The sequence below is a fragment of the Saccostrea cucullata genome, unplaced genomic scaffold (genome assembly GCF_032062105.1).
Source record: "Saccostrea cucullata isolate Sc308-1 unplaced genomic scaffold, CSIRO_AGI_Scuc_v1 ctg312, whole genome shotgun sequence".
Taxonomy (NCBI): domain Eukaryota; kingdom Metazoa; phylum Mollusca; class Bivalvia; order Ostreida; family Ostreidae; genus Saccostrea; species Saccostrea cuccullata.
In genome coordinates, this window is record NW_026929887.1 from 85,709 (window position 1) to 99,358 (window position 13,650).

A 13,650-nucleotide genomic window follows, 5' to 3' on the forward strand; every position below is an offset into this window, starting at 1 on the left:
ATCACGTACATAACCATCCCCACGTGTAGTTTTGAAACGTGACGTTTATGTGATAAATATAGTATAATAGGCCCCTATGTGTTTTATAAAAAAAATATGCAAAAAACTGAAATAGCTGCAGTGCTTGTTCTACTGCCTAACAAACGAAGTTTGCTCAGATCACAGGGCTTCTTATAAATTTTGTACTCAATCTGTATGTTATATATCTTTTCATGGCTTGAGAATTAAAAGGAAAATACCCCCCCCCCCCCTGTTTTGTGTTTGAACTCAGAGCATAAAGTTTGTACTATATAGCTGTGCTCGCTACAACGGTCACACCGTCAATATATTACTGTAGGCCTATATGTTAGCCAATGTTCTTAATATTGTAACAACCAGCCTTTCACATATATTTGTGTTTCACGTGAAACGACCTTTATCAAAATCGTCGTGTATGACTCAGCCTAAGAATCAAACATTTGGCTAGTGACTTAGTTCAATATAAACAACTCTTAATAAAAAAAAGTATAAGCTTACTTTAATATTTATATGAATATTATGAACAGTTTAATCTTCATGCCTTACTGGAAGCATCTTCAGAGTTATATATTCTAAACAAAACTGTATACGTACAGCGCTGATGTTTTCGGTAAAATCTCTCCAACTGTCTATTTCTTTTCTTTTTATTTTTCTTTCCTCTTTTTCTTGATTTATATTTCTATTTTTATTTGGGTGGGGGGTTGTTTTAATTTTTTGGTCTGCGAAAAAAAGGGGGGTCCGGACCCCCTGGACCCCCCCTCTGGATCCGCCCTTGCTTAGCTATGTTCTCAAGGCTCATCTGGAATGCTGGCTGGAAAATAGTCTCTATGGCATGGGCATCTAAGGAGTTGCCTTGTTTTGTAGGGCTTTATTTACCTACCTCAGGAAGCTTTATTTAGCTATTTCAAGGTAAGTTTTCAAAAGTTTTTTTTTTTAAATAAAAAGAGACAAAAAGTCGCAATTAAATGACTATATTGATAGTTATACTAGGGAAGCTTAAAAAAAACAGTTTAAGTTCAGGTCAAAGCAGATATAGTTTATACATAGCTAGATTTTGACAATTCAGAGTAAAACATGTAATTCAATTGTTTGGTTAACTCTCCTCTCGGTGAGGCATGCCTGAATATGATTACTTTACATTGTGCTGAATAATTACCGACCTATTATCGTGTTAACTGGAACCTATAACTTCTTTGACATTTCACTCAAGGAGTAACTGTTCAAACTGTCATAAATAGCCTAAAACTTTCAGAAATTTAGGTAGATGAAACTATGTAGGTAAATCAAGCTATGTAGCTAAATCTAGTGATTGTACCAGACCTGATTAATACAGGGCGAAAATACATAACATCAACACTAGTTTCAAGGCAATTGAAAGCGTAAAATAAATGCGAAATGGTTTCCTAAATGCCGAATTATATTTCTTTAGCATTAAAAACTTAAACAAAAGTCTGTTTATCGCCTTCTTAAGTCGAAAGATTAATTAAAAGGTTTCTGTTTACATCGTCAGTAGCCTCCTTTTTAAAGGCCAGGGGCGACCTAGATTTTTTGCCACCTGGTAAAATAGGCGGTGCTTATCTCCATCACTGTCAGTGCTGCTGATAAGAACTGCACTGAGCTGAGTCAGCTTTGTTTACAAATAACCAACAGTGGGAATTCTATTTCATTTTGTGTGTAAATATAAATAAAGAAGTAAAATCTGCGTGTACTGCAAATCTCTAATTATTCAAGTTTAATTAAGTATACAACATTTACTTATTAACACATAAATGCAGTGTATAAACAGTTAAGATTTTGCAGATAATCAGGACAAAAGTTTCAAACTAATTACATGTAAATAATGGAGTTTGCAGTTCTTACAATTTGGGATATTTACACATGTCTCCTTCAAATAAAATCAATAACATCAGTTTCTTCTTTTAGCTTTGAAGACACTCTTCACATATCGTGTCCAAATATTTTTCCTAAATGAGAAAGTTAATTTTTAGCTCACCTGAGCCGAAGGCTCAAGTGAGCTTTTCTGATCACATTTTGTCCGTCGTCCGTCCGTCTGTCTGTCCGTCTGTAAACTTTTCACATTTTCGACTTCTTCTCAAGAACCACTGGGCCAATTTTGACCAAACTTGGTACAAAGCATCCATGGGTAAAGGGGAAATTAAATTGTAAGAATGAAGGGACATATCCCCTCGCAAGGGGAGATAATCAAGAAAAGACAAAAATAGGGTGGGGTCATTAAAAAATCTTCTTCTCAAGAACCACTGGGCCAGTAAAGCTGAAACTTATGTGGAAGCATCCTGGGGTAGTGTAGATTCTAAATTGTTCAAATCATGACCCCCGGGGGAAGGGCAGGGCCACAATGGGGAATCAAAGTTTTATATAGAAATATATAGGAAAAATCTTTGAAAATCTTCTTCTCAAGAACCACTGGGCCAGAAAAGCTGAAACTTATATGGAAGCATCCTGGTATAGTGTAGATTCTAAATTGTTCATATAATGACCCCCGGGGGAAGGGCAGGGCCACAATAGGGAATCAAAGTTTTACATAGAAAAATATAGGAAAATATTTTAAAATCTTCTTTTAAAGAACCACTGGACCAGAAAAGCTGAAGTGTAGGCGGAAGCATGCTGGGGTAGTATTGATTCTAAATTGTTCAAATCATGACCCATGGGGGATGGGTGGGGCCACAATAAGGAATCAAAGTTTTATATAGAAATATATAAAGAAATTTTTGAAAATCTTCTTCTCAAGAATCACTGGGCCAGAAAAGCTGAAACTTATGTTGAAGCATTCTGGGGTAGTGTAGATTCTAAATTGTTCAAATCATGACCCCCAGGGGAAGGGCGGGGCCACAATGGGGAATCAAAGTTTTATATAGAAATATAAAAGAAAAATCTTTGAAAATCTTCTTCTCAAGAACCACTGGACCAGAAAAGCTGAAACTTATATTGAAGCATCCTGGTTTAGTGTAGATTCTAAATTGTTCAAATCATGACCCCCGGGGGAAGGGCGGGGCCAAAATGGGGAATCAAAGTTTTACATAGAAATATGTAGGAAAAATCTTTGAAAATCTTCTCAAGAATCACTGGGCCAGAAAAGCTGAAACTTATGTGGAAGCATTCTGGGGAAGTGTAGATTCTAAATTGTTCAAATCATGACCCCCGGGGGAAAGGCGGGTCCACAATGGGGAATCAAAGTTTTATGTAGAAATATATAGGAAAAATCTTTGAAAATTTTCTTCTCAAGAACCACTGGGCCAGAAAAAGTGAAGCTTATGTGGAAGCATTCTGGGGTAGTGTAAATTCTAAATTGTAGGAATCATGACCCCTGGGGAAAGGGCGGGGCCATTATAGGGAATCAAAGTTTTACATAGAAATATATAGGAAAAATCTTTGAAAATCTTCTCAGGAACCACTGGGCCAAAAAAGCTGAAACATATGTGCCCATGGAAGGATCATGGGGTAGTGTATATTTCAAAATGTCTAAATTATGATCAGTGGGGTAGGGTGGGGATGCATTATGTATAACAAGGGTGAAATCTGGTAAAGAACAGAATGGTCAAAGCTTCTCAGGTGAGCGATGTGGCCCATGGGCCTCTTGTTTGTAGTTCTTTTTACCCTTAGCACTTCTTGGCATTCGGTGGTTTGGTCTCAAAACAGATGTATAATCTCTGTCCACGTTTTCATTCCAATGACATACGGCCAAATTGGATCTTGCTCTTTACATGTCATCAGAAAATGATATTCTTTTGTCCTGGTATACATTCGTGACATTGTTGAAGCTTTCAACATAAAATGTATCATGACATAAAATGTAATCCTGTGGATGCTTATAAACAATAGAATTTTTTACGACTCATAGCAACAACTTCTCGGCACACGGGTTAGAAATAACTTTCCGAGATATTTCATAGTTAGGATCCATTTTGCACCTGGAGGACGAATGACAATCAGACAATCTGAGTGATTGTTCTTGTAATGTTCTACTATGTTCAATAGATGTGCTTGAAGTTTTGCGGTATCTTCATCACAGTTTCTAATGGCCCAGTGAAAGTGAGTGCACACTGGCTCCACTTTGTCATCAAGTTGAGATGACCAGGTTTTTCCCTCAAGATATGCTGGCCCAGAAGATACTTTTTTCAAAGAGGACTTAACTGATTTGACTGCATGCCAGGTGTCATTTTGATTTGTAGACTCACATTCCTCACGGATATGTTTATTAATCGACAGATTCCTGTCATGAGTATGAATTCCTACAGCTACATTTTGATCTTTCAAATGTTGGTATATTCTTTCCGTTCCGAGTTTTTCATGCCGTTGTGACACTTGATCATCAGATTTTGTTATGTGTTGACATGATAAAACTTTGTGCGTATTGTCCCCAATAGCCACTACACTGGAATCTTTGGCATTTTTGCGCCAGCCATGTCGTGCATCAGTCATTATATTTATACTTTCGAGATCTTCATATGATGCCACTTCCTCCAGAGTTGCTGTGTAGATGGAGTCTTCATACTCCTTTTGAATGTGTTTTTTAGATTGATTAAAAAACTTTTGCCTATCCTGTTTTGATATTTTTCCAATACCTGCTCCATCGGCAAATCTAGTGTAGTGTGATGGAAGCATCCCGCTGCATAATAAAGAATGGTTGACACGGTTATTTACCAAATATTCATTATTGAGCAAATAAGGAGATGATGACCACAGAAACGTATGCCTACACCCCTCTTCCTCGCATTGAAATTTGGTTGACATTACATGTCCTCTTTGTTGCACTTTCTTCATTTTTAAATTCCTTGAACAATTTTGACCATGGTATTCTGCAATTTCCACCAGTCTCCTCAAAGATTCTTCAGCACACAAAAAGAGTTTTTGATTTACATCCTTTTTCTGAACTTTTATGTAAGGACTAGGAGCTGGAGATTTTTCTTGGGCAGACTGTGCAACATCACCTTGGGTGTCGTGTTCCTCATTTCTTTTCTCACTCCAAAGAGAAAAGAGATATTCAATGACTTGTAGATTTCCAACATGTTTGTTCAGTTTGCCCTCTAATTCACTCCTTAGTTTTTGCAAATTCTCCAAAACACTGGTTTTCTTACTTTCATCTCCCGATAATTCAATTCTGAAACTTGGTGTTCTCTTTCGTTTTTTCGGTGGACTACACATATTCCCTTTCATTCGCTATCTTTGTTTTGAGGTTTTTGGTTTTTACAAATAAATGTACAAGATACTAATTCTTGGAATATACTATTATTCTTTATAAAGGGGCGTTGGTTTACAAACATGCATAATTTTTTTCTTTAACTCAACAAATGATGCTGAATTGCATATATGAACACTTTATTAAAAGCCTGTATTTTTTTTTTTGAACATTTAAAAAAAAAAACAACTTTATTTTTAGATATCTACATCCAAGAAGCTATGTATATGCAATCTTGACACCCCTCACATAAAAATGGTCAGACTTGACACCTAATCCTATCTGTAGTTAGCACTTCCCTGCCAAAATCCTGATCTAGCATCTGACAATGACATAATCTGACCTTTCACTGTAGAGATGCAGAGGCACATTAGGGTTTCCTAATAAAGTTCTTTTTTAAAATTTATCTATCTTAAAACATTTTAATTAAAAAATAATGATAATGAAGAGTATATGTTAAACATTATAATACATTTGTGCAGCTCTATATGTGGTTTGTTTCTCTTTCTGCATGTAAGTATTAAATGTATCCCGTATGGTCCTTTTGAAATGGTTGGGCTTTCCAGTGTTACATGTGTAAATGTGTAGCCATCTTGGAATTTGCTGAGTACAACATGGAGGAAACAGAAGAGAAATCTATTTTAGCTATTGAAGTAACAGAAACTCAGAGAGAAACAATACGCCATCTATTTGCACACCATGAGTGGGAATTCAATGAGGTTCCAATTGAGGACAATGGAAACCAGGTCCAAGAGGAGCAGAACAATGATGATGTTGCTGATTTTGTTATTAATCAGAACGATGAAGAAGAGGAATGTATCCATTGTCTATGCCGTCCATGCATAACATCGGAAACCAACCGACAAATATGGTGGTTAGAGGATCCGGAGGCACCAAACAGAAGTAATTCTCAGAGGAGAAAGGACAAATACAAAAGATTCTGGACTATGTTGTTCCATAGAAATGTATTGAAGGATCCAAGATATATTCAGAGGAAAAGAAATGCCCTACAACAGGATCCGCGGAGAAAAAAATTACATTTATCACAGGAGGGACCTTATGCCAAAATGTGTTGTGACCGTTGTGAGACATTGGCTACCTAATCCCAATGATCAGCCATACATGGGACATATGTGGGAGTGATTAGGAACTCAAACCTGTGTTAAAATATTTCTTTTGACTTGTGAATGTTTCATTTTCATATAATTAAGTGACTGGAATATACTTAAATATATTAGTTGAGCTATCTTATCACTTGTTCACCTAAGGTTTGTATGAAAAAATATTAATACAGTAACTGTACATGTGTGTTTATTTTTCAAAACCTGTGTATTTGACAAAATAAAATGTTTTTCAGTCATTTTTTCTCTATAAATTATAAAAATTACTAGTGAAAACTATTTACAGTATAGTAATACCACGCACAGCATGTGCTGCAGCACATGGCTACAGCCACTTCCTGTGTAAACAAAACACTGGTTATCTCCGCCTACTTTGTCAATCACTGAGAAGAAATTCATAATTCAGTGCAGCTTCAGAACTTTATTCCTAAATTACTCAAGATATAATTTTTTTTTCAACTATGAAAGATGGACACTTTATTCACAATCAATGTGGCTGCTTCCATGCCAAAAATTAGAATTTAATATGATAAAAAAAAAGCATATTTTCTCAAAAATGCTTCTCAAATCTGAAAGCTGCATAGAAAGTTGAATTTCCCCAACATTTTTCGATTGGCTGCCTTTTATATCCGGGCCCCGGCCTTTAAGTCTCGCACAGTCCGAGATTTGAAAAATTGTAAACAATAGGACCCGCGAGATTTCGGAGAGTTGCGAATCTCTGGTTTTATATGTCTCTGCTTTACCATAGAAAATGTCTATTGAAACGATTGTTGCCCTCCCCTCTCTTTTTACCACAGTATACTTATAGCAAGGAAATACAGGAAAAAATTGGAAGTGAAAGGAAGTTGACCTTGAAAAAAGTTGAACCCCCCCCCCTACAAAATAGGAATTTCAAGTTTGGGCAATAAACATTTTCTTTTTTTTTTTTTTTTTGCTTGTCCAAGTGTTTTTTAGGTAAACAAAAAATATTTTTCTCAGGTTGGCCCCCCACTTTCAAAAACGATGCTACGTGCCGGTGGTGGATGACATTTATGTCATATGTGAGTCTGTATGCCGTGACCGATAAGCAAGCGTTAGACATATTCCCGTTTAACACCATAGAAATTGTGAAGCACTGGTTTTTAACGCTTGGAGACTAGTTTATGGTCAATTTCACTGTTTAAACAGGCATTCCTCCGGAGATTTAAATAAGACGAATGTGTCAAAGTTGTTTCATTTACAAAAAGTAAGGCGTCGTGGGTCTTGGAAGTATTTGAAGTTGTTTGTTTATGATGGTGGTTGTCAGTAAATCTATATATTTAGATCTTTAATAACTCACAGATACTTCAAATCTGTTAAATATTTGCATACATTCAATACAATAATTCAAAGACAATAGTGTTCCTAACAGTTCTCATTATTCTGTACAGAATGGCAGAGAGAAGGAATATGAAAGATTTTGTTTAAGAATACTTAGAAAGAAATGGAATTCAATACTTAACGTGTCGCCATTGATTTGATTATTTGTAATGCCCCCGCTTGACCATTCATAAGTGTACGATCCTATTCTGGTTATCATCATGGTTGTGACAAGAGCACCCAACATGGGGCCTGCTTAGGTAAAATGACTTTCCCTGAAACAAAGGCTACAGTAAGAACAGATTAATTGTTTTCTCGGGAGCAAACTGACGAAAATCATTCTTATGACCTTGAAAAAATTTGGAAAAAAAAAACTTCATTGGTGGAGTAAGCATGTGCATACCATTAATGAAGTCTATTTCTATTGGTTCGAAAGTTAGGCGAATGTAAAAGTTAATTGACAACAGACAGGTAGACAGGACAAAAACAATATACGCCCCAGATCGATCGAACTAGGCTTATAAATAGATAAAAACACCGCCAATGCTATTACAATCGTCTTTTTGATGGTGCACAACCCCCCACCACACCCACCCCAAAAAGAAAGGAAAAGGAAAATGGAGAAAATTTATCGTACATATCATTTGCTTCACACGATTTTTACTAATTTCCAATATAGTACTGGAGAGTTTAACGTTTTATTGTTTTCAATTACAAGCATCCTAGGTCTGGGAAGTATTTATGATATTCGAATACTCAAAGAACGATGCGACAATATCCTTCCTATCTATAACTTGATAAGCCGTTCTTAAACTATGTCGTACAATTGTAGCGTGAAACTTAATAATACATAATTACAAATAGCAGAGGCGGCTTATTCCCTCAGTTTACTTTCTGAGGACCTGGCAGGTTCAATATGTACAAATACAGGGTGTCCCAAAACATATAATGTTACACTTTTAAACCGTAATAAAAAATTATGCCTTAAGTTTCAATAATGAGATTTAAAATATATAATAAAATTGTTATCAATTTTTTGTGAAGCCGTTGTCACAGTTTCCTTATTAATCATTAATATTTTTTCTTTAGACAAACATATGTCATTTAACAACATGTTCCAAATGACGTCCCTTGAATTAACACTGTGATAACACAATTCCTGATGTTTTTATTTACCAAGCTTTAAATGTAACATATATTCTAACAGTTTAACATCAAGTCCCTTCACAAACATGTAAATTAGTATTCTGTTGAGGACGTTCATAACAGGATGTTGTTTTTTCGTGGTACTAATGACTAAAGTAGCAATTTTAGACCAATAGTGAAATTTTACAATTTCTACCAGCTATTCACATGAAGGTTCGATATCAAAATATGATGACGTCATTAGGACATCATTACTGTTGTGTCCATGTATTCCGGAACTGTATTATGTGTATGTTATTGGTTCTCACTGTTACATGTTCATTTAATTAAAAAGTAGTTCCTGCCATACACACGTGTATTCTTCCTTACTGATCAAGTGTGTTCCAATACACAACATTGGCGACGAGAAATGTGTTCAAGCCTACGCATAAATGTATGAGTTACTCGGATAAACTGTTTCGGTGAGTGTGACATTCTGATTCAGTCGAATTTGTGCAAGTAACTGTTTGGATTGTGTACCGAATTTGTTCTGTGTACCGATCCACGTGCTTTCACAGTCATGGCAGGGAAAATAGGCCGATTGGAACCATTTGATAGTGCAGTTGAATCATGGGATTCATATCACGAACGCCTTGAACAATATTTTATTTGTAATGAAGTTAAATCAGAGAAGAAAGTACCCGTTTTACTTACACTGATTGGTGGAAACACTTATTCACTGCTGCGAGGGCTCACAAGACCCAAGAAACCTTCAGAAGTATCGTATGGCGACCTAGTAGCGACATTACGAAAGCATCTGTGTCCAAAGCCTCTTGTCATAGCTGAACGTTTTCGCTTTCATAAGAGGGAGCAAGCAGAAGGTGAGACTATTCTTGATTATGTAGCAGCACTGAGGAAGTTATCTGAACATTGTTTATTTGATGAGGCTATTCTGGATGATATGTTACGCGGCAGACTTGTTTGTGGCTTACGCAATGAGCATATACAAAAGAAACTTTTATCTGAGGCTGAACTAACCTTTACGTCTGCTACGGATATAGCCGTTGCTATGGAGACAGCAGCCAGGGATGCTACAGAACTACAGTCTAAGCACAGTCCTAGTGCAAGTGTACATAAACTACATGCTAAAAAGAAGTCTCACGGATATGGTGGAACATCAGGGAAATATACGCCCAAGGGAGGAAAATCATGTTTCCGGTGCAATGGTGACCACAACCCACAAAGTTGTTATTACAGAGACAAGGAGTGTTTCAAGTGTCACAAGAAGGGTCACTCTAAACATGCGTGTCGCAGCCAGAAGAAAAATAAGATGAGTGTTCACATGATAAATCAAAATGACAGTTCAGATAGTGATATCTACATCAAGACTTTAGAGATGGATATTAACTCCATGAGAAGATCAGATGATGTGATAAGGATCACACCCATAGTAAACAGTGTTAGTCTGGAAATGGAATTGGATACAGGAGCTGCAGTATCTGTTATTCCTGAGAAAATATTCAAGGAGAAATTCCCAAACGTCAAGTTGAAACCCAGTGACATTCTGTTAAAGACTTACACAGGAGAAAGAATAAAACCCGCAGGTGTCGCAGAAGTCAGTGTGAGATACCAGGACCAGCGAAAGGACCTTAATCTGTATGTCGTGAAGAAAGCTGGAGTTACACTGTTTGGTCGAGATTGGCTGAAACAGATTACACTGAACTGGCCAGAAATAAAATCGCTTGCAACATGTAAAGCAGGGAAAAATCTCAAAACTGTGTTAAATAAACATTCGAGTGTATTCAAGGATGATTGGGGAACCTTAAAAGGAATCAAGGCCAAGTTGACAGTTAAACCTGATGCAAAACCCAAGTTCGTCAAAGCCAGACAGGTACCTTATGCACTTAAACCTAAAGTTGAGGTAGAACTAGAGAAGTTGGTGAAAGATGGTGTACTGGAGAAGTGCAACTTTAGTGAATGGGCTACGCCGATTGTACCAGTCAGCAAGAAGGATGGTTCAGTTCGTGTGTGCGGAGATTTCAAAGTGACTCTTAACCCAGTATTAGAAGTTGACCAGTACCCTCTTCCAAGAATTGAAGATATATTTGCTGCTCTGTCTGGAGGACAACAATTCTCAATAGTGGATTTAAAACATGCTTACCTACAGATGGAGGTAGAAGAAGATTCACGTCCCTTACTTACGATAAACACAGAGAAAGGCTTGTATCGTTACAATCGCCTAGTGTATGGTGTTGCGTCTGCGCCAGCGATTTGGCAGCGTTCGATGGATATGGTGCTTCAAGGACTTCCTGGAGTGAAGTGTATCATCGACGATATGATCATCACGGGCAAAGATGAAGCAGAGCATCTACGAAATTTAGACGCTGTGCTTGGCAGATTGGCAGAATATGGACTCAGAGTAAATTTGGACAAATGCCAATTTTTCAAGGATAAAGTATCTTTCTGTGGACATGAAATTGACCGTCATGGATTACAAAAGACACAGAAGAAGATAGAAGCTGTTGTAAATGCACCACAACCTACTAATGTGTCCGAGCTTCGTTCATTCTTGGGGATTGTGAACTACTATGCACGTTTCATTCCCAATTTATCTACAGTGCTTCATCCACTGTACAACTTACTGGAAAAGGACCACAAGTGGTGTTGGACAAGAGATAGTGAGGAGGCTTTCAAGACAATGGTGAAGAGAGACCAATTGCTTATGCGTCACGTTCACTCAGCACATCTGAGAAAAACTACTCACAGATAGAGAAGGAAGCTCTAGGAATTATCTGGGGAGTAAAACGTTTCAACACTTATGTTTATGGAAGAAGTTTCCGTCTCATTACAGACCACGAACCACTTATCTCTATATTTGGTCCAAAGAAGGGAATCGCAAACACAACAGCAGCTAGGCTGCAGAGGTACGCATTGTTCCTGGCTGGCTACAACTATGATATAATCTACAGAAATACGAAGAAACATGGAAATGCTGACAGTTTGTCCCGCTTACCTGTCACATATGAGAGTAGCCGATTGGTGGACAAAGAAGAGGAAGCGGAAGTGGAGATGTTGCACGTCAGTCAACTGGAACATCTATCTATCAAACCTGAAGCAATCCAACGTGAAACTAGGCGTGATTACCTCTTATTGAAAGTTTACGATAATGTGTCCAGAGGTTGGTGTGCAAATTCAGAATCGAAGGAAATGGATCCATACTTTACGCGTCGTAGTGAACTTACTATTCACCAGAACTGTCTATTATGGGGAATCCGTGTTGTGATTCCGCCGTCACTGCGAAGTCAAGTTTTGGATGAGCTACATCAAGGTCACATTGGTGTTGTTAAAATGAAAACCTTAGCAAGAAGTCATGCTTGGTGGCCAGGGATAGATCGGGATATAGAACTTTTGACAAAGAGCTGTGCTGGATGTCAGGCAGTAAAGCATGCACCACCAGCCGCACCTATTCACCCCTGGGAATGGCCGTCTAGACCTTGGGAAAGGATCCATATCGATTTTGCGGGTCCGTTTCTCAATTCAATGTTCTTAGTCATTGTTGACGCTTACTCTAAGTGGCCAGAGGTGATACCAATGAAAACTACCACATCTTCCCAGACCATAGATGTATTACGTACCGTTTTTGCACGTAATGGCTTACCATCACAAATTGTAAGTGACAATGGACCTCAGTTCACATCAGAAGAGTTTGCAAATTTTACCAGAGGAAACGGTATAAAACACTTAACCTCAGCACCCTATCACCCCAGTACTAACGGTTTAGCAGAAAGATTTGTGCAGTCATTCAAGATGAGTCTCAAGTCGAGTAAAAAGGAAAATGGTAGCATGGTGAAGAAACTCAGCAATTTTCTTATGGCTTACCGTAACGCTCCACAGTGCACAACAAATGAAAGTCCAGCAAAACTATTCATGGGCAGAAACTTACCATCTCGTTTAGATCTCATGAAACCAGATGTCAGGAGGAAAGTAGAGGAGAAACAGTGTGAAGTGCGCGAAAGAAGAAAAAGTGTGTTGCGTAAATTCGAACCAGGAGATTCTGTTGCTGTTCGTGACTACCGAAAGGATCATTCTCAGTGGACTTCCGGAACTGTGACAGCTCAGACTGGACCTGTATCATATTCTGTAGAAGTAACACCAGGAGTCACATGGAGACGACACGCTGATCAGTTGCGTTCTTCGAATGCACCAATTCTGGAGGACTTATATATTCAACCTAGTAACACAGCTGTGAGTCAACAACCAGTAAAGTCAAACATCGCGAAACAGAGCTCGCCCGTGTCCAATACAGAACCACGCCCTTCGCATCCATCCAATGATGACCGTGCCATGCCATCTACTCAAGCCGTCCCTGAACCAAGATATCCAAGTCGTGTCAGAAAACCGCCCAAACATCTTGCAGATTATGTTTGAAGTGAAATGTGATACTAGTGCTTACTGAGGCATAATAATCCTCATGATATCACAGGGAATTAAAAGTTTCTCATTTGTACATATGTTGTACATATGTTGCTATTAATGCTTTGTTCGTAAATGTATAGTTTACATTTGTATGTAATATGTTTCCGTGAATTACATTATGTATCAGCAAGGCACAGAAATTAATGTAAAGGGGTAAATCTTACTTCGAAACTTAAGAGGGAGGAATGTTGTGTCCATGTATTCCGGAACTGTATTATGTGTATGTTATTGGTTCTCACTGTTACATGTTCATTCAATTAAAAAGTAGTTCCTGCCATACACACGTGTATTCTTCCTTACTGATCAAGTGTGTTCCAATACACAACAATTACTACCTGACTCTTGAACAGAAAGTTCTTGAAATTTTGTCAGTTA

General features: G+C 37.7%; 1 protein-coding gene across 1 annotated transcript; it reads left to right on the top strand.

The window, feature by feature from the left end:
• The first annotated feature begins 9,379 nt into the window (after window positions 1–9,379).
• LOC134282391 (uncharacterized protein K02A2.6-like) lies at window positions 9,380–13,227 on the top strand. Its single transcript, XM_062764788.1, has 2 exons — window positions 9,380–11,500; window positions 11,566–13,227. Exons 1-2 carry the CDS (start codon window positions 9,380–9,382, stop codon window positions 13,225–13,227), a joined length of 3,783 nt encoding a protein of 1,260 aa, XP_062620772.1.
• Window positions 13,228–13,650: the final 423 nt, after the last annotated feature.

Coding starts and splice junctions, on each gene's coding strand:
- LOC134282391 (XM_062764788.1), top strand. CDS start 9,380: ATGGCAGGGAAAATAGGCCGATTGGAACCATTTGATAGTGCAGTTGAA. Junction 11,501..11,565: donor AGGAGGCTTTCAAGACAATG/GTGAAGAGAGAC, acceptor AACTACTCACAG/ATAGAGAAGGAAGCTCTAGG.